Source organism: Microcaecilia unicolor, chromosome 2 (assembly GCF_901765095.1).
Source record: "Microcaecilia unicolor chromosome 2, aMicUni1.1, whole genome shotgun sequence".
Taxonomy (NCBI): domain Eukaryota; kingdom Metazoa; phylum Chordata; class Amphibia; order Gymnophiona; family Siphonopidae; genus Microcaecilia; species Microcaecilia unicolor.
In genome coordinates this window covers 459,851,623-459,878,273 of record NC_044032.1, presented here as the reverse complement: position 1 = coordinate 459,878,273, position 26,651 = coordinate 459,851,623, and the positions used below count along the sequence as shown (strand labels likewise).

Below are 26,651 nucleotides of genomic sequence, written 5' to 3'. Positions count from 1 at the left end.
AGAACTGGTTGCTGAATTTCAGCATGTACAAAAATGTTCAGTTGCATTTCCCTGTGAGCAATAGAAAAATTAAAATAAGAGGAAGTAGGAAGCACTTCCACTTGTACATCAGACGTGCGTTTACCAAAGCTAGCATATTCCAATTAATAAATTCAAAATACAATATTTTTTTCTACCTTTATTTTGTCTGGGTGTTTTAGTTTTCCATGTGTTTTGGTCCTAGTGTCTCTCTTCTGCTTTCCCCTCCAGTCCAGATTCCCCCCTATGTAGCCCAACACCTTCCTGCCCATTCCAGGTGGTCTAGCCTGTCCTCTGCCTCCCTCTTCCCTCATGAAGTTCAATATCAACAAGCCCTTCTCTCTTCTCCTGTATCACAGTGGTCTAGCATCTTTCTTCTCTCACTTCTCCTTCTCTCTTCAGTTCAGCACCCTCCTGTCTCCCCCTTCCTTGCCCCACAATCTATAATCTCCTCTCTTTCTTCTCCTTCCCTTATGTAATTCAACATTTCCATGGCCCTCTCTTCCTCCATCCTTCATCCCATAATCCAGGATCTCCCCCTCTTTCTTCTCCTTCCCTCATGCACTTAACATCTCCCTGGCAGTCTCCAATATTTCTCTCACTTCTCTCTTCTTCATACTATGGTCCAGCGTCTTCCTTCCTCCCCCTAACCAGCATTTCACTTTTTCTTTCCTTGGTCCCCCTGTACCATTGCAATCAACACACAATGTCCTTTCCTGCTGTGTGCCAGTGCTGCTAAGAGATAGCTGCAGCCAGGCTTAGCATTCATCTCTATGCCTGCACAGGAAGCTTGCCCAGTCCCTGCCTACTCTATAAAAGGAAGTTGTGTCAGAGTGGGCGGGGATATAGTAGGCCTTCTGTGCAGTCAAAAAGATGAGCTCTGAGCTTGGCTGTAGCTGTCGTGCTGCAGTAGTGACACATAGCAGGAAAGGGAAGGAGCGGTGGATGCCTGTGCACCACCTGAAAAAGTTGTGTGTGCAGTGGCAAGAAAGAAAGTGCGCACTTGTGTGTAGCTTAGGTGGAACAATGATTGGGTGGTAACTTGCTTGTAATGGCAGTTATAATTGCAGTTAGATTATCAGGGTTTAAAAAAGGTTTGACAAGTTACTGGAGGAAAAGTCCATAGTCTGCTATTGAGATAGACATGGGGGAGCCACTGCTTGTCCCTGGGATTGGTACCATAGAATCTTGCTACTATTTGGGTTTCTGTCAGGTACTTGTGACCTGTATTGGCCACTGTTGGAAGCAGGATATTGAGCTAGGTGGACCATCGGTCTAACCTAGTATGGCTATTTTTATGAATTTTCATGCTACTAGTCTGCAGAGAAAATTCCAACAGCCTCAACCAAATAGCAGTGCGAACTTTATATTCTGTGACATCACTTGTAATCGAGAAGAGTATTATTTTAATGATCTCTCAATTCCAATTCTATGTATATGGAGTGGCCAGTATTTAGATTAAGGGAGGAACTAATATTGGAGGCAACATTTCAAAGCTATAAAGCCTGAAGCAGGATTCAAATCCTGATCTTTGGTTCCAACCTTCTGGCCTAGACCCGTATAAGAGGGAGGGCCCTCATGTCTGATGACCTAGCTAGCTAGTTTCTGCATTTACTTACAATTAGCTGTGCCCTGCTAGCCCAGTGAGCACAATAAAAGCTAAAGGAGTTTCCAGAAGCCAGGCAGGAGCAAGAAGTCACAGAGACCTCTACCCTGTCCTGGGTGACTGGGGAACCAGGAGCCCTTTAACCCGTGTGAGAGACTGAAGAAGAAAAAGAGAATTAGCCACTTCCACAAACCATATAACTACTGATCCCTGTAGAATCCTAGGGCTGAGGAGGGAAAACACTTATACTGTTGCAGTTCCCTGGAGTAAGCAGGTCCAGAAGACTTTCCAATTGATATCACTACAACCTGGAGACTCAGATACACTAAGCCCCTGATCCAGAGAGAATGAGATCCTTATTCTAAAGCACTGCGAATGTTACAATTGTGTCTCATGAGGAGAAGTGATAGAGAACATCATTATTCTCACAACTGGAATACAAGGGATATTTGGGTAGATATTAGGGACTGTGTAAATACTCTGAATAGCTGAACACTGCCTTAAAACTGCCTCTGCAGAAAGACTGTCCCATTAACTGATTTCATATTAAATTCTTCAGTAAAGATTTAATCGGTTCAGAGCACAACAACTCAATGCTTTAGACAATGAGAGAGTATTGAAGTGTGTGGTACTGCCTTTTGGCCTCCAGGAGTAGTCTCCAGTCCCAGCTCATGCCCTTAGTATAAAAATCTCTTTATTGAAACAACAAGCAATATAGCTGATATGAACAAAAGTATTAATACCAGTATCTGTATGATTATGAACCACAATTATATATTTTTTTTTCAAAAACATTGAGAAAATTGTACCTCCCTTCCCCTCCCCACCACCCCCTTTCCCTCCCCATACCTTCTGATCCATCGTTACCCCAGGTAGGTAAGAGACAATGATAAAATGTTTAACAAAGGCCTGTGTTCTTACAGCTTCTCCCTGTACTAAAGCCTACCACCCAGTGGCATAGCTACAGGGGGCCACAGAGGCCTGGACCCCCCCCCCCCCCCCAAATTGGCTCTGGGGCCCATGGTTTGGCTGGTGGCTAACCCTACCAGCTGAAGCATTTCTTCTATGCTGGTTTTTTTTTTTGTTACATTTGTACCCTGTGCTTTCCCACTCATGGCAGGCTCAATGTGGTTTACATGGGGCAATGGAGGGTTAAGTGACTTGCCCAGAGTCACAAGGTGCTGCCTGTGCCTGAAGTGGGATTTGAACTCAGTTCCTCAGGACCAAAGTCCACCACCCTAACCACTAGGCCACTCCTCCACTTGCCCCATTGCCTACCCTTTTCTTCTCAGTCATGCCGTGCACGCTCGTTTTCGTGAAGTTGAGCATGGCGCGACTGAGAACAGAGCAGGGCAGGCAATGCGAGACCAACGTGGGACAAATCTTCAGCTGGCGGGGGTTGAGGACCCCTGCCAGCCAAGGTACCATCATGCAGCTGAAGCAGAGGAGGGTGGAGGTGGGGGGTGGCGAGAAGGAGACGGGCCAAAATGTACCCTCCCCACTTTGGGCTCTGGCCCCCCTCCTGTCGAGGTCTGACTACGCCTTTGCCACTACCCAAACACTCCCTCCCAAATGCAAAGATTCTTACATGATTAATGAAACATTGGAGGATTGCCGGGGGAGGGGGGGGGAGGGCAGGGCTGAAAGAAATACCGGACTGCGGAGGGTAAGCAGGAGGAAGAGAGAGACATGCTGGACTATGTTGGGAGGTGTGTGGGAAAGAAGAAAAAGATCTGCATTTCCAGGCCATGGTAAGGGGAGGGAGGGAGAGAGATACCAAAATGCAGGAAAGAGGGTAGTAGGACAGAAATGACAGAACATGGGGGCGGGGAGAGAAAGATGCTGCACTGGAGAGGGAGTTGAAGGAAGAGAGAGCTTAGATGAGGGAGTGGGGGACAGAGGGAGAGAAGAGATGCTGGACCCCCAGAGGGAGGGAGACAGAGTTTTTACTATACTTCTTATTTTTGTGAAGGGCTATGGGCTATTTTATTACAGGTGCTATTTTGTCAGGGGCTGTTTTGTCCAGGCTATTATATCCGGTTGCCTAACATAGTATATGATAGCAGATAAAGACACACATGGGTCCATCTATTTTGATCAAATACTGGCATAACAAATAGGACAGTCACACAATCAGAAGAATGCTTTTATAATTTTGGATAGTCACATTTATGGTCAATACTTCAATAAACCAGCAATCCAACAATGTTGCAAACTGCTATCAACCTTTAGGTGAATGTGATACAAAATATGCACACTTGTTCTTGATCTGCCCCTGCTATTCACAGTTGCTGGAGTTGCTGGCCAAGCCCACTTCTGCCCTTCCATAATTGGATCACAGACCATAGACGTTCGTCCAGTACTGGCCTTACTTCCCTACTACTGGAATTGCAGTCTAAGCACGGACAAGTTTTGTTTTGATTCCAAAGGTATATATACACTTGCCCTAAGAAGGCTACTTTCAACAAGGAGAATGATAATGACTTTTCCTAGCCCAAAGTCCTTTGAAAGACAAGAGAGATGAAGAAACAATGGCAGAGGGTGTGGAGTAAAAGTATATAAGTACTTTGTTCAATGCCCTGGCCCAGTGCTAACTTATGAATGGTATAGAACATACATAAGAGTAGCCATACTGGGTCAGACCAATGGTCCATCTAGCCCAGTATCCTGTTTTCCGAACAGTGGCCAAGCCAGGTCACAAGTACCTGGCAGAAACCCAAATCGTGGCAACACTTCATACTACAAATACTAGGGCAAGCATTTGCTTCCCATGTCTGTCTCAATAGCAGACTATGCACTTTTCCTCCAGGAATTTTTCCAAACCTTTTTAAAACCCAGATTAAGTACTGTTACCACATCCTCCGGCAAAGAGTTCCAGAGCTTAACTATTCGTTGAATTGTTTTAAAAGTATTTCCATGTAACCATGGCTTTCATCCTGATGATGAATAAAGAATACCTCTTACCTTAGCCTGGTGCTCCTGCTTGGCATCCTCCAGAGCTTTGGTCATAGTAGCAATTTCTTCCAGTGCTTGAAGGAGAGGGGCATTGGACTCCGCTGTCTTTAGGAACATCATGCTCTGCCTGTTTGCCTGCTGCTGCTTCCTCAACATCTAGAAAAGACCAGTATTGGTAGGAGTCGGAGAAGCACAGATACAAGGTACGTCGATCTTAGTATGAAGCTATTCACAATCTGGAATTCATCTAAACAGAAATTCCTCTTATCATGTACTAGACAGTGCAGCATAAGTTAAGATGGTGGATAGCAGTTGGTTCTTTAACACTACTAGAAATTAAGGGGTTATTCAGCCGCCGGTGGTAAGCGTTGTTTAAAATGCCGGCTGCCGTGGATTTTCTATACACAGGCTGTACCCAGATACCAGCACTGAATATCTGGGGGTAAACCAGCAATATTCAGACTGGTACCTGGATAATGTTAAGACAGCTTTTTTGCTGTCCTAACTTTATTCAGAAAGTTAACCAGTGAGTGAACTGAATATTGCAATTAAGTGGGTAACTCACAGCTGTACCTCAACTGTACCCCGCCCCCCCCACCCCGACCAGCTCAGCACTATCTGGGTAACACGGGAGCAGTTAGTGATCATTTTTAGCACCATTATCCAGATAAGTCCACTGAACATTACCAACTGGCCCTGGTCAGCGTTGTTTAGGCAGCTAGCGGCACCCATTGCCTGAATAAATAACTTTAAATATGGGCCCTAAGAACTTCATTTAATGTTTTGATTTTTAAAAAATTCTTTTAAGCAACATTGCTGTAATTTTTCATATCTGGACAGCAGCCAGCCATGTTGCAAGAAATGTCAAACAATAACACTCATACTAGTGCTACATTAGGCCAGGTACTGATAATGTTTATAACATCATTGCTAATACGTAAATCCCTAATCCTATATAATAAAACTCACCCTCAACGTTCTGAAGACACTGATGTCAGTGAAGCCAAGCCACTGATGTCACTTCCTTCAACACAGGGTCGAAGGGTTCGTGGTGGTGAAGCCACCGAAATCGCCAAGTCGCCGGGCCCCGCCCTCGCGTCAAACATGATTACATCGAGGGCGGAGCAATGCCGTCTGAACGACCAAGGGGTCGGTAGGTACGTAGGGAGGGAGGGAGAAGGGGGGTGTTGGGGAGGAAAACCTTGCTAGCACCAGTTTCATTGGGTCCAGAAACGGGCCTCTTTTACTAGTATATAATAAATGATTACCTTATGAGCGAAGACTTCTGCATGCTGCCGCAGATCCTGTTCCGTCTCCAGCTTCTGTACCAGCTCATTGTATTCCTGAATTACCATTTGAGAAACTGCAGGACGATGAAAAATATACATTTTCTGGCAGAAATGAAAGGCTATATTTATCCTTGAAAACACTGCTAGGTAGCAAAGGAATGAGGCAAACCCTAGGGAAAAATATTGTCCCTATACATCCAATACTAGGAATACATGAAGGGTGATTTTGTGCTCCTTCAGACATAGATAGTTCCACCATTCGTGCATATTCAAATTGGTGTTGTTTTTCCAGTGTAGAATAATGATGTGGGTAGCCAGAGCTAATATGAGGTCCAGATGTTTATTGATGGGCTTGTTAAAACTTTAATGTGCGCCCAAATTTTTAATCATGATTAATGCAGAAGGTAGACACATAACCTGACACCTCTCACTCTCTGCTCAGGCCCGCACCGTGAACCTTGCCTGTCTGTCCAACAGCGCCAATGATGTTCCTTCCAGCCAAATAATTGATCACAAACCCCAGGTGCTCTAGCACCTGAATAGCTAGTCGCATTGACACTGTTGCTCCTTTCTGCAATGTGCTCTTGACCAGCCAATCATCTAAGTAAGGAAACACATACACTGCCAGTCTGCGTAGATAGGCTGCCACTACCACCAGACATTTGGCGAACACTCTGGGAGCTGACGCTATGCCAAATGGCAGAAGGCAATACTGGTAATGGCGTTTCCCTACTGGGAATCTGAGATAACTCCTGTGACCAAGAAATATAGAAATTTGGGTATAGGCATCCTAAAGGATACATAGCCAATCATTTTCCTGAATCATGGGGAGAAGGGTGCTCAGGGAAATTATCCAGAACTTTTCTTTGACTAGGAATTTGCCCTTAGGTCTAGGATGAGGCAGAATCTTCCCATCTTCTTGGGTACAAAGAAGTACCTGGAATAGAATCCCTTCCTTTCTTCCCCTGGTGGCATGGGTTCGACCTCCTTGGCCTGTAGAAGGGCGGAGATTTCCTTTACAAGTGCTTTTGCTGAGAGCTGAGGAACGATGCTCTCAGTGGGTAATTTGGTGGTCTTTGACACCAATTCAGAGCATAAATGAGACAGACTATTTGAAGAACCTACTGGTTGGAGGTTACAAGGGGCCATCTATGGTAATATAAATTCAGCCTCCCCCCTCAACAGTAAGCCATCTGGGATGGTTACTTCGAGTATGGCTATGCTCTTCTGGAGCCAGTCAAAAGCCCATGCCCTGCTTCGACTGGGGAGCCGGCTGGGGCTTCTGTGGATAGGGTTGGCAAGGCCTGGGATGTTGGGACTAGGAAGTCTGAACAGAGCAAGTGAGAGGCAGGAGCCATCTTGGCCCATTTAAAAATCTTTTTGTTGAAGAAGATGCATAAGGAAGGTTCTGAGATAATGTTTGGATGGTGTCAGTATGCTTTTTGATGAGGTCAGTGACCTCCTACACCTTATCACCAAACAGATTGTCCCCTCAGCATGGAATGTCAGCTAGTCTCTCCTGAACCGCTGGTTCAAGGTCAGAGACACGCAGTCATGAGAGTCTGAACATGATATCAAAAGTGTCATACGCCCCTCTGGCCATATATTTCCTGCACTCCATCTACTTACTGGCAAACTGGTGACGCTCTATGGCCTGTTCGTCAGGGAGAGATTCCACAAGACTGAGTGTACTCTTCACCAAAGACTTCAAGTAAAGGTTCGTGTAGGGCTGGTAGGACTGGATGTAGGCAATGAGCATTGAGGCCTGAAATGTCTTCCTCCCAAACAAGTCTAAAATTCTAGCCTCTATACCTGGGACAGTGATCCCTTTCTTAGGAGGAGAAGTATAATCCAGGACTTCCCATATCTCCTCCCTGGGCTCTTTCTCTTTCTTCAACTTAAATGGGATGGCAGCTGCCATCTCTCTAACAAAACTTGTGAAGGAGAATCCCTCAGGTAGGGATTTACATCTCCTGAGGAAGGGAGGAGTCAGAAAGTATCCCATAAGATTCCTCCTCCGAAAAGTAACGTGGGTCCTCTTCTGACTCGCATGAACAGTCCCAATCAGACTCCATAGCATATTCCAAGATGGCAGGTGGAGTCTGCTCTGGCCTTGGTCTAGTGGAATAGTGTCCACACCCCAAAAAGCCCTCAGGTACAACCCTACTTCTGAGGAAGCTTCTTCCCCAATGTTGAGAGTGGCACTGTATGCGTCAAAGTCAAAATCTATATCCTTTGAGGCGTCAGCGCCGAGGATCTCTGTACCAGCATCAGTGGAGCCTCAGTGAGGAAAAGGTGCTTTTCTGCTGGTGGTGCAAGCACCCTCAATGTTTGTGTGGAAGGCCCCTGCAGTAACCACATAGCCACACCCAAAAAAGAAAGGAAACTTCAAAAAGCCGAAAAACACTCAGAAAATAAAAGGGGTTGAGGAAAAAAGTAAAATGGTAGAAAAAACAAGGCAAAACAAAGGCCAAAAATCCACACAGGAAGGCATAGCTTGAAAAAATTGCAATGTGAGGCAAGAACAGCTTTCAGCTCTGTGGAAAAACTAAGACTGGGGCTCTCACGCTCGTGCATTAGGCAGGAAGGCACTAGCATATGTGTGGTGGGACGCTGCTAGAAAGTTCTATAATACTCGCTAGTCAGCATCTGAACTGGACTTCATCGGATGACATCACCCAGATATAAGGATATGAAAGCTTGCGTGTCCTCAGAGAAAAATATTAAGGATATGCATTCATTTGAAACGTTTCCCATGTTGTTTTATGTCATTGGCAAATGAAAACAAGCAGATAAAACCTCCAAATTTGTGTTTTTGTTTGCTGTCAATAGTGTGTGTTTCACTCATAGATTCAGAATGGGAGAAAGCTGTTAAGGGGAATTCTTTCACCGAGTGTGTGTGTGGTTATGTGCAGCTTACATGCATAAGTGCACAGAATAGCAGCAATTATGCGTTAAGTGCACTGTGAGCTATTTTATAAGGTAGCATATAAGTGCTTTAGCATGTAACTGCAAGGGGGCATCCATGTGGTTGGAGCATGGGAAGAACATGGGTGTGTCTCCAATTTACACATATACCCTGGGATTCTATATATCATGCCTAGATTTCCACACGGAAATCAAATCGTATTCCATAACAATGTGCATAACTTAATTAGTTAACAAGCTAATCAGTGCTGATAATTGGATGTTAACAATCTATTAGTGCTACTTAGTAAAAGGACCCCTTAATGTTTCCCCCACCTCCAAAAAATGCTCAATGTTTTGAGCAATTAAATCTAGCTGCCTATGCTTAATAAACTTGACAGATGTAGCTGCTCAGCAGGGGGAGATTGAGTGGCTAGATTCCTTCAAAAACTGGCCCACAGAGCTTAACAATACAATGGAATGAAAATTCTACGGATTCTTTTGATGGGTTCAATATTACTCACCTCTATTAAACTTTTTAAAAGCTCTTTGATATGTTTCAATCATGCTTTGAAGGGAGATCTTCTCTGATCTTTCTTCTTGTATCTGAAGAACATTTTCATGAAACCATGGAGTTATCGGGGTTAAATGCACATTAAGTAATTTCTCCAGTCTTTTCAATACTTTGTAAAAAAACACTGGAAGCCAGAACGGCTGCTGACCGGTTAAATAGCGCTTAACCGGCTTTCCACCGTTATTCAGCGGGGGATAACTGGCTATCCCCCACTGAATATCCCCAGTTAGTGGCTAGCAGATTGCCTGCTATATCGCCTGATATAACTGGCTATCCTCCTATTTTTAAAACCGGTTTAGCGGCCATATGTGGCTGCGTGAAAAAGTGGGATATCTTTGGCCGGTTTAAAGATAACTGTCTAAGTCTGAATATTGACTTAGCTGGTTATCTTTAGACCGACAAAAAAACAAACCGGATATTCAATGCCGGTCACCAGAAAATGTCCAGCGTTGAATATCCGGGCTCAGCGCCGACCATGGGAGTTAGCCAGTCTAACTCCTCTGGTCTTAATATCGGCCCCCCTTATTTTATTACTTATGGGCTACGCAGCACTTAGTTGTCACTAATGTCCATTAAAACAAACATAATCAGGAAAATTTACTAAATCTAATAGTTTATCTTAATAATATAATGAGAGGAGCACCCTCAGAGATTTAAACACCCACATGGTAGTCACTCAAGACCACTAACGAGTGAAACATAACACTTCATTCATTGGGTCGCTCAATCTATATTGTAATATTTCGTATACAATAATGTGCTATTTTGTGCTTGGTGCAATTGTGCCCCTTAAACGCTAATCAAACAAATGCACTGCAATTAACCAACTTAGCTAGCATAAATGACATCAAATAAGGCTTGAAAGATTTATCACTTATCTTATGAGCCCTGCGTCGGTCAAACTAGACACTAAGGGCTCCGTAGATTAAACCGCTCTGTAGTGATGAAGAAAAGACTACTCTGCCCTGAAATGTAACAATGCGCCGGATGCCACAGGTTTCAGACTAACTTTCCTCAGGGACTTGGGTTAGGGCTGTCTTTCAAATTTTTATTCCTCGAGTCTCTGCAGTGGTGCAGCATGCTTTTTTTTTTTTTAACTCTGGCGCATCCAGACAATCCGACCATTTCTTCTTCCTCAGTCTCTAACTGCCCTTGTTCATTTTTTTGTAATATCTCATATTGACTACTGCAATATTCTCTACCCGGACCTCACACAACATGAACTAAAACGATACAAACTACTGCAATCAAACTCATTATGGGGCATAAAAAATACGACCATGTCACTCCTCTGCTAAGAGATGCTCATTGGTTACCAGTCTCCATTCGTATTGTTTACAAATTGTTTGTACTCACTTATGAGATCAAAGCATATCAAGAGTCCTCTTTTCTCTTGACATATCTTATCCCGTATTGTCCGACTCGGTTCCTCCACTCCTCACATCAGGAACTTCTGGTAGTCCCTCCCATTTCCAATATTTTTGCCGCTACTGTACGCCGTTCAGTCTTTTCTGTTCAGGCTCCTGAGCTTTGGAACCAGTTACCACTAACTTGAAAACCCTGCCAACCTTAACTCAATTTAAAATAGACCTGAAGACACAACTTTTTCAAGAAGCCTTTGGTCACGAATAGTTTGCCCTGGAAGCACTACTCATCAGCCTTTCCTCTTGTATTTACCCTCTTTCTCTTCTTTTCTATCTAAAATTGTAGTTCTCCACATTCCCTTCTGTGTCAGTACTGTCATGTCTTAATTTGTTATATGTATTCTCTTCCCCCCCCCCCCCCCCTTTTAGCCTGTACGCCGCCTAGACACACTGTAGGTTGGCGGGACAGAAAATCATTTAATAAACTTGAAGGCATACCATCAGTTTTTTCAGGATATATATTTTATCATTTATCAAATGAATATCAAGATTGTGTTTAAAGTTCAAATACCCACTTTTACCCTTACTAAAGTTCAATAATTACATTTTTAATCATTGTGTTATCTTTATAGTTGAACATTTTTATTGAAGACACAAGTTGGCAAAAAGGTCAACAATACACTTCAAAGATAACAAACTAGCCACAAATAACATGCATTGAAAAACATGGAAGGCACCGTTCAAAAAGTATTCTGATTCTCATGTCATCTGAGCTATAGCAAAATAAAACTCTCCACTACTAAGCACATTGTGAAATACAAAACCTGAAAAATATCCTAACATTTATGTACATTTCTAGTTCAAGATGCATTTCATACTTGAAGCATAGATTATGTGTGTGTGTGTGGGGGGGGGGGGGGGGGGGGTCCTGCCTTTGTCTCTCCTAGGATCAGAACATAAACTACCACCTTCATGCCACCTTTGGCCTGTTTTAATCCTCTTTCTTATCAACCATTGTAGTCCCTTTTTTGCTTTTACTTCACAATTTTATTACTATGCTGTAAACCACTCAAATGGCTTGCTCATGGGCAGTATATCAAGATGCAAAAAAACTTGAAACTTATTTTAAAAAGTAGCACTAACTCCTATGATTCAAATAGCAAGAAACCTAAATATGAATATGCAGCACTACAAATATTAACACTGGGCCCAAAAACACCAATACATCTCCTCCTACTGGTAAAACAGAACAAGTGGGACAGCTGCAGATCTCTACACAGAAGCTACATGCCCACAGACCACTGTACCTCAGTCACACACATACAGTGGGGGAAATAAGTATTTGATCCCTTGCTGATTTTGTAAGTTTGCCCACTGACAAAGACATGAGCAGCCCATAATTGAAGGGTAGGTTATTGGTAACAGTGAGAGATAGCACATCACAAATTAAATCCGGAAAATCACATTGTGGAAAGTATATGAATTTATTTGCATTCTGCAGAGGGAAATAAGTATTTAATCCCTCTGGCAAACAAGACCTAATACTTGGTGGCAAAACCCTTGTTGGCAAGCACAGCGGTCAGACGTCTTCTGTAGTTGATGATGAGGTTTGCACACATGTCAGGAGGAATTTTGGTCCACTCCTCTTTGCAGATCATCTCTAAATCATTAAGAGTTCTGGGCTGTCGCTTGGCAACTCGCAGCTTCAGCTCCCTCCATAAGTTTTCAATGGGATTAAGGTCTGGTGACTGGCTAGGCCACTCCATGACCCTAATGTGCTTCTTCCTGAGCCACTCCTTTGTTGCCTTGGCTGTATGTTTTGGGTCATTGTCGTGCTGGAAGACCCAGCCACGACCCATTTTTAAGGCCCTGGCGGAGGGAAGGAGGTTGTCACTCAGAATTGTACGGTACATGGCCCCATCCATTCTCCCATTGATGCGGTGAAGTAGTCCTGTGCCCTTAGCAGAGAAACACCCCCAAAACATAACATTTCCACCTCCATGCTTGACAGTGGGGACGGTGTTCTTTGGGTCATAGGCAGCATTTCTCTTCCTCCAAACACGGCGAGTTGAGTTCATGCCAAAGAGCTCAATTTTTGTCTCATCTGACCACAGCACCTTCTCCCAATCACTCTCGGCATCATCCAGGTGTTCACTGGCAAACTTCAGACGGGCCGTCACATGTGCCTTCCGGAGCAGGGGGACCTTGCGGGCACTGCAGGATTGCAATCCGTTATGTCGTAATGTGTTACCAATGGTTTTCGTGGTGACAGTGGTCCCAGCTGCCTTGAGATCATTGACAAGTTCCCCCCTTGTAGTTGTAGGCTGATTTCTAACCTTCCTCATGATCAAGGATACCCCACGAGGTGAGATTTTGCGTGGAGCCCCAGATCTTTGTCGATTGACAGTCATTTTGTACTTCTTCCATTTTCTTACTATGGCACCAACAGTTGTCTCCTTCTCGCCCAGCGTCTTACTGATGGTTTTGTAGCCCATTCCAGCCTTGTGCAGGTGTATGATCTTGTCCCTGACATCCTTAGACAGCTCCTTGCTCTTGGCCATTTTGTAGAGGTTAGAGTCTGACTGATTCACTGAGTCTGTGGACAGGTGTCTTTCATACAGGTGACCATTGCCAACAGCTGTCTGTCATGCAGGTAACGAGTTGATTTGGAGCATCTACCTGGTCTGTAGGGGCCAGATCTCTTACTGGTTGGTGGGGGATCAAATACTTATTTCCCTCTGCAGAATGCAAATAAATTCATATACTTTCCACAATGTGATTTTCCGGATTTAATTTGTGATGTGCTATCTCTCACTGTTACCAATAACCTACCCTTCAATTATGGGCTGCTCATGTCTTTGTCAGTGGGCAAACTTACAAAATCAGCAAGGGATCAAATACTTATTTCCCCCACTGTAACACAGACAGACCCTCACCAAATACAGAACGAGATCACAGATTAGAGATATAGAGACAAAAATTTGGGAAGTCAAACTAGACATGTACCACAACATAGGAGAAATAAAAAACAGAAATATTTGTTTTGTTTGGTACAATAATATGTTTCAGCACTTATTGAGTCTTAGAGGGTCTTTTACTAAGCAGCAGTAGAAATCAACTGGCGGTAAAAGCCGAGACACCCATTATATTCCTATGGGCGTCTCAGCGTTTACTGCCAACTGATTTCTACCGTGAGCTGAAAACGTTACCGCAGCTTAGTAAAAGATCCCTTTAGTGTTTTTTTTTTCAGTTAAGCAGTGAAAGGGCCGAAGGATACCATTGTTGGGCTGTGCTTAGTGGAATTTAATCCAGCCCTGGCCTGCGCCCTGACTTATTTAAATACATAGCGATTCCTCAGCTCACTGCTCATAGGCATCATTTATTGCCTCTTTCTCCCATGTCCCTGATTCTCCCCTTGCTGTTGCTGCTGCTGCTGCAGCCTAATCCCAGCTGACATCAAGAAAGTGGAATTAGTAGTGAAGTGGAAGGCATTTCTCTATTCTACCTGCTGCCTGTGCCTCTTCTGCTTCATTCAAAGTTCTTTGAACTACATGCCGTAGTGTAGAAATCTGTGAAGCACCACACTGGCCAAATAACTGATCTGAGCTGTGAACTGCATGGAAAAGAGAAGCATCGTGGGCAGGAAACGTGAAATAGAGAAGTTATGGGCCCACCATGCTGCCGGTTGGGATTGGATGTCTATGGGTGAAGGGGGCACAACAAACATTGGTCCATTGCACATAACAGTCTGAAAGACAAATTTGTAAAAGGAAAGACTGCAGCCATCGACACACATTCACTTATAAAGTTATTACCTGCCCATTTAGATGTCGTATTTGACTTTGCAGTTCTTCAACTTGGACGTTCAACATTTTGTTGTCTTCAAGCAGCTTAGAAACTGTGTCTTGAAAATCTTGAACCAAATGTACAAAAATATTACACGTCTGACAATCGAAATAAGTTCTTGTTTTGTCCCAGATACACAAGTGATCTGATGAAGGGTTTTAAAATTAGGCCTTTAAAGATGACCCAAAAGCCTGCAAAGACAGAGGTCACCTCTTGGTCCAATATTTAATTAACTATATAGCTGGAAAATCATTCTTTTCTAAACTTTCTGTTTATTGTAATGTTATTGGTACATTTTTTTTACCTTGCTGGTAAACCAGTAGAAGTGCTCCTAATGCAGCGAAAAAGCTTAATTTCATCAGTAATCTACATTGTTTTTTTGAATTACCACCTGTATTTAAGGATCAAAAGTCAAAAAGTTATCTACAAAAATACGCAGAACTTTCAGCTGAGGATCCAGTGTATATATAATACAATCTACCATTAATTTGTTAATAGAACAAAAATTGAAAGGGCTACTTAAGATTAGAAATTTAGTTTATTCTCTATTCAATTTTTAATCTAAAAGCAGATGCCCAAGGTTCCATCAATTTTAGGCCAATTGTAATTTTGGGTAGTATCCCCATTAGATCATTAGTGAAAGAAACCAGGATAGTAATTTCAGCTGCATAAGTAAACAGACGAAAGCCATTGGCAAAATGTTTAGACCCTAACGAAGCCATCAATACATTTTAAAAAATGGGAGAAATGGGGGGGGGGGGGGGGGGGGGGGGGAGGGGGAAACCCTGTGATACTCCACCTCTAGGTTTCCATGAAGTGGAGATATCATCATTCATTTTAACTCTATAAGAATGGTTGGCCAAAAAGCACTTAAAGCACTCTACCAAAACCCTCATCCACACCCTTGTCACCTCTCGTTTAGACTACTGCAATCTGCTTCTTGCTGGCCTCCCACTTAGTCACCTCTCCCCCCTCCAGTCGGTTCAAAACTCTGCTGCCCGTCTCGTCTTCTGCCAGGGTCGCTTTACTCATACTACCCCTCTCCTCAAGACCCTTCACTGGCTCCCTATCCGTTTTCGCATCCTATTCAAACTTCTTCTACTAACCTATAAATGTACTCACTCTGCTGCTCCCCAGTATCTCTCCACACTCGTCCTTCCCTACACCCCTTCCCGTGCACTCTGCTCCATGGATAAATCCTTCTTATCTGTTCCCTTCTCCACTACTGCCAACTCCAGACCGCGCCTTCTGTCTCGCTGCACCCTACGCCTGGAATAAACTTCCTGAGCCCCTACGTCTTGCCCCATCCTTGGCCACCTTTAAATCTAGACTGAAAGCCCACCTCTTTAACATTGCTTTTGACTTGTAACCACTTGTAACCACTCGCCTCCACCTACCCTCCTCTCTTCCTTCCCGTTCACATTAATTGATTTGATTTGCTTACTTTATTTATTTTTTGTCTATTAGATTGTAAGCTCTTTGAGCCCGGACTGTCTTTCTTCTATGTTTGTGCAGCGCTGCGTACGCCTTGTAGCGCTATAGAAATGCTAAATAGTAGTAGTAGTAGTAGTAGTACTGATTGCTTCTCTACTGATTGCATAGTAGCTTAAAATCTCTATTATGAGTTTAATTTCTTTTATTCATTTTCGATACAAATACAATCAAGAGCTCACAATATGACAACAAGTAACAGTTTACAAAGTATGGCAATACCGGAGCTCACATGTAGGAAGTAGCTATCCATATCTAGGCTTAAAATTAAGTGAAGAAAAGAGACAGGCAGAAAGGAGAAAAAGGAGGAAAAGAGGGGGAGGCTGGAGTGTACAGATCAAAGTACAAAACATGCACAGGCCATAAAATACATCTAATTGAGTGCTTATCACTGTACAATGCCGAAATATGATACAAGTGGTAGCCATTTCTCCCGATATGCAGCAAAGCGAAAAGATGTTATTATTCATTTATTTAAAAGAAATGTAAACATTCTGTCCAGTGTGCAGCAGCAGCCAAAAAACCAAACAAGATGCTAGGAATTATTAAGAAAGGGATGGTAATTAAGACCAAGTATATTATAGTGCCTCACTACTGATCCATAGTGTGACTTCACCTTGAGTATAGTGTTCAATTCTTGTCGTCGTATCCCAAAAAAAGATATAGCAGAATTAGAATAGTTTCAAAGACGAGCAACTAAAATGATAAAGGGGATTGAATGCCTCTCATATGAGGAAAGGCTGACGAGGTTAGGGCTCTTTAGCATGGAAAAGAGATGGCTGAGGGGGGATGTGATTGAGTGGTGTAGAATGGGTAAAAGTAAATCAATGTCACAGGACAAACACTCAGTCAGTGACAAATTTTCAAAGATCACATCATGGTTAACTGACCATAACTTCAAACTGATCCCAGAAAAAGCCAAGGCCCTCTTCTTTTCAAACTCATCCAGCATAACTCTTTCTACTCCCCACTTCTACTTCACAATGTTCAAATTCCACTACTTCCTTCTCTGAAACTCCTTGGTGTCCTGATTGACCAATAATTTAATTTCCAATCTCAAATTTCATTTTTGATCCAGCGCTGCTTCTTTAAACTCCACCTGATCTGGTCAATCAAAGCAGTTCTATACCCTTTCGTACTTCAGATACTTATACATTCCCTTGTTCTATCACAAATAGATTATTGTAACTCACTTTACAAAGTCTACGTCAAAAGGACCTTCATCGTATCCAACTGCTGCAAAACACCTCCATTAAACTGAATACTAAAGCAAAACAATTTGCTTGTGTCACACCCCTTTTCAAGGCTGCTCACTGGTTACCAATTCCACACAGGATAACCTATAAAATCTTACTTCTGGTGTTCAAAATCGCTACCACTGGGTGCCCTTCTTTCTTGGCATGCTTCCTGACACCGTATTCTCTGTCACGGTTTCTTTGCTTATCACAACACCTTCTAGATGTTTCCACCTTTTGGCACATCAGATATGATACTTCTATCTTTTCCATTGTTGGTCCCACTCTATGGAATGCCTTGCCCATCCAAATCAGATCACAAACCTCTTTGAAAAAAAATTAAATTGACCTTAAAATGTTCCTTTTCGAACATGCCTGTTCCAACTGTTGTTGAAAGAACTGCACTTGGAGCTGTCCCCCTTTATGAGCTTGCTGCCACCTTAACTACCCTTATCCATTCCTCCTACCACCCACTCTTTCCTTTCAATAATTGTTGTTCTGTTTTCCTCCCTCTCCATCTTTCTCTCACCTTATTAGTATTCTTTAGTTTTGTAAGCTGCTCAGATATTTTCATGATGTGTGGGATATTAAGCTCTAAAATAAACTTGGAAACTATTTCAAAAAGTACAAAGACCAGGGGCCACTCAATGAAATTACATGGAAATACTTTAAAATCAAAATAGGAGGAAATATTTTTGTACTCAAAGAATAGTTAAGCTCTGGAACTCTCTGCCAGAAGATGTGGTAACAGTGGTCAGCGTTTCTGGGTTTAAAAATGGTTTGGACAAGTTCCTGGAGGAAAATTCCATAGTCTGCTATTGAGATAGACATGGGGAAGCCACTGCTTGCCCTGAGATTGGTAGCATGGAATGTTGCTACTATTTTGGTTTCTCTCAGATACATGTGACCTGGATTGGCCACTGTTGGAAGCAAGATACCGGGCTAGCGGACCATTGGTCTGATCCAGTATGGCTGTTCTTACATTCTCATGATACTGAAGCACCGGCAGAATGTGAGTGGAGGACTCCCATGCAGCTCAGAGGAAACGCTGTGGAGAAGAAGAGGAGGGCAGGCAGATTGGAATGGGGGAGGGGAAAGAAATCCTCTTCTGGGATCAGGGGAATAAAGGAAGGAAAAAGAGGGAGGATCTGGGATCAGAGGGGTGAGCAAAGGTTTATGGCATCATGGTAAGGGAATGGTTGGGGGAAAGGCACAATAAGATAAAATGTCTCATCTACTGGTAACTGTGCATGTGCTATAACATCACTGTACCAGAACTAGAACATCTTCAACTACCAGCAAATGCAATCATACCCAAGAAATATGATAGAAGGTAGGGATGTGCATTTATGAGCTTATATATATTCGGTTCATATAGGTACTGAAAAATGTAAAGTATGTACAAATTGCTTGTATGTGCGTATAACTGCAAATTAACATGCATATGATCACATTGCAGACACAAAAAGTTATTGCATGCACCAAAACCATGAATGTGTGGAAAAAAACACGAATAAAACCCATGTAAATCACTAAACGTCATTTTAAGCGAAGACTAACCACACATCTATTTTGGCTATACACACCTCTAGTAGAAGAATACCGAAATTGTATCCACTTTACTGGATTCCGCTGGCCTCATTCAAAAGAATTTCCAAGCATATTTTGATATGTTACTCTATAGTTTATGAAGTAAATAAAGGAACTCTTTTTGGTACTGTGCATGCAAGTACTGAGAGAAAATTAGCAGTAAATCTGAGAGATCTGTATACAGCTCTGAGTACGTGTGTAGCACTGTAAATAGTAGCAGTCATATTAGATTGCGGATGTACCAGACATTCCCTGCTTCTTGAGAGAGGCTGAGTCCTTTCATGGCATGCACAAAACAAAAAAAAAACTCTAACTCATTTGGAGACATTAACCTCTTGAATTGCTTTCAAGACATTAAGGGGTCCTTTTACTAAGGGGCGCCCAAAAATGTCCTGCGCTGGTGTAGATGCGTGTATTGGACGCACACAGGTTCATTTTTCAGTGTGCCTGCAAAAAAGGCCTTTTTTGGGGGCCCGAAAATGGACGTGTGGCACAATAAAAATTGGCATGCGTCCATTTTGGGTCTGAGAACTTACCACCACCCATTGGCCTAGCGGTAAAGTCTCACATGATAACTGGGCAGTAATAGTCTACATGTGTACAATGCCGATTACTGTCCGGTTAGCACCAAGCGCCAGAAAATTCCCAGCATGCTTAGTGAACATGCATAAAAAATGAAATTACTGCCTGGACCAGGTGGTAGTTCAAAACTGACACAGATAGGACGTGCGTACGCGCCAATGCAGCTTAGTAAAAAGGGCCCCTAAATAGGTTTGCATCCTACAGTAGGTCTTTACTGTAATCCTGCCTGTCTGCTGCTGGGATGTCAGCGCTGTCAGCAGCAGAGAGAGTTTGTCACATGCCAAAAACACCACAATCATTCGACTAAGAATAAATGCAAACATCCTAGTTATAGCAAATTGATGGGCTCCTATGTCATTCATTGCAATGAAGGACTGGGAACAGAAAAGATTGGATCACTTATTCAAAGTCTATATTGGAAGAGACGGAGATAAACTCCAGACCTGAGTCAATAAGAAGGAATGTCAACATTGTTTTCTTTTGTTTGTTTCATTTTTCTTTTTTCTTGCTTTGATTCTTTTTATTTTACTTACATAGATCATATTTGTATGTGTAAAATTGAACTTATGTGCATAAAATGTTTTGAATTGATGCACACCTCTATTCAGTGTTACCCGTCTGCTCATGTGCAGAAGTGTCCGGCCATCTGTCCCGCTCACCTCTAGAGTTCTGCTGATTCTCATGTACAGGATCAGAGGGGGTATCATTTTCCCAGAGCAGATGCAGCATGTCCTCGGGTACCTTGTTTAACATGGGTAGAACCTGCATGCTGACACGTTTCAGCTGCTTGTTCTCTTTCTTCATCTAAAAATTTAATGCACACCAACAGTAATGTAGAGTAGACCTATTCAACAGCATTTGAGAACATTGTTTCAGAAGTTTGTAAGTATTTTCTCACACCACTACCAACCATTTACAGTATATAGGCATGCACTATACAAATCATGATTAACGATGCAGTGCAAAAATGAAACTTTACCAAGGTGATTTTGGAAGCTTGGCCAAGAATTTCTTGTCAACATCTGTGAAATAGCCACAAATTTGTTCTGTTTACAAAACTATTAACAATGCAAACTGGAAACATGTATACAGTCCTAAATAGGATTTTGTTGCTGCAAATAAAAGTCTTGCTATCCTTTCTTCTGTAATTCTTCCGAGTCTTTCTTTGCTGTTCTGCATGAATTCTGCAGTGTCTGTACAATTTCACAAGCTTTTTCTTTTTTTCACATGTGATGGCTTCTGAGATAAAGTCCAGATGTCAGAATAAAAATGCTGCTGAGGAGACAGCATATGCTTCAGGTACCGTCCTATACAGCTACTGCAGCTGAGGCTCACTGATGTCACCGGAGAAAGGGAAAGACAGAATGTGGTGTACTGGGGGACGGCTCAAAATTATTTTCTAGTGTGGGGAGTAGGCATGCCCTGTGGTAATCGCAGCACGCTGCCTGATTCACAGGATTAGCGCATGAGCTCTTATCACCAGCTAAATAAGTGGCAGTAAGGGCTCAGTTAGGAATGGCCATGCACCAATTATGAAATTAGCGCACAGACATTACTGACACAAATTACAATTTTGGCGCTTCTTTTTCCCACACCAGAAAGTGGCCGGAGCGCATGGCAAACTCACACGCTAATTGCAGCGCTGGCCACTTTCTAGTACGGCTTGGTAAAAGGACCCCTTGATCCTCAATGTAACATAGTAGATGACGGCAGAGAAAGACCTATACGGAGATAAACTCATATGTGCTACTTTTTGTGTATACCTGACCTTGATTTGTATCTGCCATTTTCAAGGCACAGACCGTAGAAGTCTGCCCAGCACTAGCCCCGCCTCCCAAACACTAGTCCCGCCTCCCACCACCGGCTCTGCCACACAATCTCGGCTAAGCTTCTGAGGATCCCTTCCTTCTGAACAGGATTCCTTTATGTTTATCCCACGCATGTTTGAATTCAGTTACCGTTTTCATCTCCACCACCTCCCGTGGGAGGGCATTCCAAGCAACCACTACTCTCTCCGTGAAAAAATACTTCCTGACATTTTTCTTGAGTCTGCCCCCCTTCAACCTCATTTCATGTCCTCTACTTCTACCGCCTTCCCAGTGTAAACTGCTTTGATTGTAACCACAGAAAGGCGGTATATCAAGTCCCATCCCCATCCATATTTCCACTTTGATATCATGCCACAGCAGAGTTAGGATATTAGAATCAGCATGTCAGTATTACCACAGTACTAAACATTGAGCTAGTCAAGATTTGGCTCTTTGCTACTGACCTCTGTACATCCAAATCTGGTGACTTCCTGGACTGGAGAAGCCGCAGTGCAGCTCATAGGAGCAAAACCTTACATATGATTTAGCTACTAATGCTAGCAGTACATAAGGAGTGTCAATGAAGCCACACTGAGTGTGAAACTGTTAGTGAGGAGTAAGAACTCACATGAGAACAACGACTAAACAGTGGCTTCAGCTGAACAGTTAGCAATGCTCTGCAGTGCCTTCTAATATGTCTCAGCCTTGGAGGCAGAGAGAATAGAACAGAATGCCTCAGGATACCTGCACTAAATATAGCAGGAGGTAGAGAAAGAGGTGACACTAAGCTGATGCCAACCATAGCACATTGCTCAGCAAACACACATTAGTTATAAGAGACTGAAGTTCTTTGAGAGGGCCCAGAGCTTGCTGTATGACATGGATGATTCATTGTCACAGAGTTTAAACTAGATCTACCAGTCATTGATTTTACAAAAAGCATTTATGTTGTCAGTGCTGATGACAACAGCATATATGTTTTTGAGTAGAGGGTCACTTGTTTCCAAATGGTCTCAGTAGTGCATTTTGCTACCGTAATTTATCTTACCTGAGCCGCATACACTTCTGCTTGTTGTCGACATGTTTTCTCAACTTCAAACTCCGATTCCAGTTTAGAGAACTCTGAAAGTAGCCTTTCTGAAACTGTTAAAAATAAAAAAACACAAACAAGGGCTTAAGAAGTTCTTGGATTTTGTTGTAGATATAGGGGTCGATATTCAGCCAGCGGTGTTGAGCACTTTTCTAGCTGCCTACTGGGAAAGTGCACACCATTGAAACATGGGTGGAGATTGGGCAGAACATGGATGGAGCATGCAAATATACATGTAAATTATAGTATTCTATAATTTATGCATATTCTGCCTAACATCTAGGCATGAACATGTATATCATCCATAGGCACTGTTCCCTCTAAGCTGAGTGGGAGTCCTCTAACAGCATTGCTACCAGTGGGGTGTTGCTTCAATATTGTGTTTTCAATTGGTAGGGACAGGCAGATTCAGGGCTGCCGAGAGGGGGGGCAGGGGGGGGGACAACATTCCCCGGGCCCAGGCCTCAAAGGAGGGCACAGCGCCGCAGTCCCCTCCACCCACCCCCCTCCGTCCACCACCGAGCCAGGCCCCTCTGAATTCAAATTGTAGCGCCTCACCTCGACCTCGCTTCGTGTGAAAGAAGCGCAGCAGCGGCAGTCTGCAGATCACCTCCCTTTGGGCCTTCCCTCCCTGTGTCCCGCCCTCACGCAAGTTATGTCAGACGAGGGCGGGACACAGGGAGAGAAGGCCCGAAGGGAGGCGATCTGCAGACTGTCGCTGCTGCACTTCTTTCACACAGAGCGAGGTCGAGGTGAGGCGCTATGATTTGAATTCAGGGGGGCCTGGCCCGGTGGTGGACAGCGACGATGATGACCTCGGGGGGGGGGGGGGCAGCCTTGCCCCGGGCCCGGCCCAGTCTCTCGGTGGCCCTGGACAGATTCCCTGCAGAGGTTGCCTGTTCCTCACTATTGAAAATGTGCTAGTGAAACAGCGCCCCCCCCCCCCCCCCACCACCACATACACATACACACCCACTGGCAGGACTAGCTTAGAGGGAACAGTGGCCATAGGGCTGGTGTAAGTGAGTTCACTGTAAATATAGGCACATAGTCTGCTAGTTGTGCTAGTATTCCATAAAGAAATTAGGAGTAGCTTAGTGGTTAGTGCTGTGGACTTTGATCCTAGGGAAGTGGGTTTGATGCCCACTGCAGCTCCTTGTGACTCTGAGCAACCCTCTGTTGCCCCAGGTACAACTAAGTACCTGTATATAATATGCAGGGTTTTTTTCTGAGGGGGTACTGAGTACCAGCACTTTTTCCATTGGCTGCTAAAATTGACCCATGGTCCCCAAGTTTTAATGAAAGAGCTCAGGCTCTACACACCTATTCTGCCTTGTCATAGATTCTGTGACTGGTTGCAGGGGGCCTGGCTATTGTGGGGTGGATCCCTCCGTGATCACCCCACCCCTGAAGGGTGGCCTGGCATTTGAGTACCGGCACCTTTTTCACTAGAAAACAAAATGCACTGATACTATGAAAACTGCTTTGAATGTAGTTGCAAAAAATACACATAAAGGCAGTATATCAAATCCCTTTCCCTTTATAGAATAGGTTTGAAATAGTACTACTACTACTATTAAACATTTCTATAGCGCTACTAGACTTACGCAGCGCTGTACAAATGAACATGAAAAGACAGTCCCTGCTCAACAGAGCTTACAATCTAAATTGGACAGATGAACAGACAGCTAGGGGTGGGGAAATTGCAGTGGTAGGGGTGATAAGTGAGGGTGTTGAGTAAGAGAGTCATGGTTAGGAGTCGAAAGCAGTAGCAAAGAGTTGGGCTTTAAGCCTAGACTTGAAGACAGCCAGAGACTGAGCCTGACGTAGACTGAGCCTGAAATAGGTGTCTGCTTATTCTCTTATGTTAGGTACCCTGTTATAAAATTACCCTTATGATGGAGGTTAGGCAGCATTATTTATTTAGATTTTGCTCACACCTTTTTCAGTAGTAGCTCAAGGTGAGTTACATTCAGGTACACTGGATATTTCTCTGTCCCAGGAGGGCTCACAATCTAAGTCTGTACTTGAGGCAATGGAGAGTTAAGTGACTTGCCCAAGATCACAAGGAGCAGCAGTGGGATTTGAACTGGCCACTCCTGGATTGCAAGACTGGTGCTCTAACCACTAGGCCACTCCTCCTCTCCACTACATTATAGCAATACCCCCTCATTCATGGTGCCCCGCGCAGCCATATAAATCACATACACCAAAGCTAGCCCTGAGTTGAGTCAGGAGTTGATCAACAGAGCAGTACTAGGAGTGAGAAAGGAAGCCAGGGCTCAGAGCCAAGAGGGTTTATGGGTTTTTGCCAGGTTCTTCAGGCCTGGATTGGCCACTGTCGGAGACAAGATGCTGGGCTTGATGGATCCTTGGTCTTTTTCCAGTATGACTGTGCTTATGTACTTATGCTTATGTAAACAAAAAAACGCATATAATTTGGAGGCAGTGCTTCCTTCCAAACTCCACCTATCTCTCCTGTCACCTCTTAGTGCTGCTGCCATGCTATTTCTTTGGGCTGATGTAGCATAGTGAAACCACTTGGTCTCTCCTCTGTCTCCTATGGAATGTAATGGGGAGATGATTGTTTTATTTTGGTGAAAAAGGGGAATTGATGTTCTTCTCCATTCCTCTTTCAATCTGAGACTTGACCATAGGTCCTCTTCCTTACAGAGCTGTCAGAGGAGCAATGTTTTGACAAACATTCAGTCCCTGGAATCACATAAGCCACAACTCCCTCCTACTCCCCCCATGCCTCTCCAGTATAATAACTTATTTATTCTGGTGGCCATAGGGTTGGAGGAGAAGAGAACAATACCAGCCACCCTTGAACCTGCCCAGCTAGAACAGAAATCTTTACTAAACTTATACAATTTTCTAGCCTTTGTGTCTGTAGTTTTCTACCCTCTGTCTCTGCTTATGTTTTCTCTCAATTTATAAAAGAGAAGGAATATGAAAGCTCTTTTCCAATCACTTCTCATTTCTTTCTTTTCTCCATGTGTTTGTTTTTCCATAGTCTGTCTCTCATCTCACTTGCTTCTAGTCTCTAAAATGCTATTTCTCATCCTTTTCTCAGCTTCCTGTCTCTTCTCTCCATCATGACCTCTCACTTTCTCTCAGTCCCTCTTTTCCTAGTCCCACACAGCCACTCTCCATGTCTTCTAGATTCTCTTCCCTCTGCCTGCTCTTCTTTCTTTCTCCCAAATCATGTCTCTTTCTCCCAGCATCCTTCCCTCATCATCACAGCCCATGCTCTCTCTCTCTCTCTCTCTCTCTCTCTCTCTCTCTCTCTCTCTCTCTCTCTCTCTCTCTCTCTCTCTCAGTTCCTCTCACCCTTACAGCCTGTTTCTATTCCTCTCCCACAGCTCCACTGTCGGTCCCTGCCACTTCCAGCTCTTCAAAGCACAATTCTCTCCCCCTGCCTTTCAACCCCTTAACCCCTTCCTGGCTCCACTATTCCTCTCCCAATACTTCTCTGTCTTTTTTTTTTTTAACCTTAACTGCTAAATGTGTTACTTTGACAACAGGTTAGGTGACTCAGAGGGACATTTTCGATATGACGTCTAAGTCCAACTTTGGACGTTTTACTAAAAATGTCCAAAATTCAAGAGGGGAATATAGCCTTTTTCAAAAGTCTATCTTTTTTTTTTTTTTTTCAAAAATGGCTATTTGCTAGATGTTTTGTGCTCTGTGTATTTTATTTTCAAAAATGAACCAAAAAGATAAAGTCCAAGTGAAAACGCACAAAATCAAGCCATTGGGATGTAGGATGAGCCAGCATTCTATTAGTAGACTGGCCACACAGACATCTCAGGAGAGCAATGGAGCACCCTAAGGGGCACTGCAGTGGATTTCAAATAAATGCTCCCAGGTACACATCTCACCATTGCTCCCTTATCTTGTCCCCTGAGCCCCCAAAACCCACTACCCTCAACTGTACAACACTATAATAGCCCTTATATGTGAAGGGCCACCTATATGTGGGTACAGTGGGTTTCTGATGAGTTTTGGAGGGATCACAGTTTCTACCACAACTGTACCAGGTAGGGGAGGTATGGACCTGGGTCCACCTGTCTGCAGTGCATTGCGCCTACCACTAGATTACTCCAGGGACCTGCATGCTGCTTTAATGGACCTGAGAATTACATCTGAGGCTGGCATAGAGTCTGGTAATATTGTAATCACATTTTTTTTTGGGGGGGGGGGGGAGTGACCACTGAAGGAGTAAGGGAAAGTCATCTGGTCATTTAGGGCACCTTTTTGTGCCTTATTCGTTATAAAAACAGGTCTGGCTCA

General features: G+C 43.5%; 1 protein-coding gene across 1 annotated transcript in view; it reads right to left on the bottom strand.

Annotated features, from left to right (window-relative positions):
• The window catches only part of LOC115462559 (shootin-1-like), a 91,446-nt gene that overhangs the window by 41,853 nt on the left and 22,942 nt on the right, over positions 1 to 26,651 (bottom strand). The window contains exons 4-9 of the mRNA XM_030192551.1: positions 22,314 to 22,408; positions 20,117 to 20,261; positions 14,529 to 14,626; positions 9,300 to 9,381; positions 5,848 to 5,942; positions 4,589 to 4,735 (exon numbers count right to left, since the gene is read on the bottom strand). Coding sequence (XP_030048411.1) covers positions 4,589 to 4,735; positions 5,848 to 5,942; positions 9,300 to 9,381; positions 14,529 to 14,626; positions 20,117 to 20,261; positions 22,314 to 22,408 — 662 coding nt within the window. The remainder of the gene's footprint in view (positions 1 to 4,588; positions 4,736 to 5,847; positions 5,943 to 9,299; positions 9,382 to 14,528; positions 14,627 to 20,116; positions 20,262 to 22,313; positions 22,409 to 26,651) is intronic.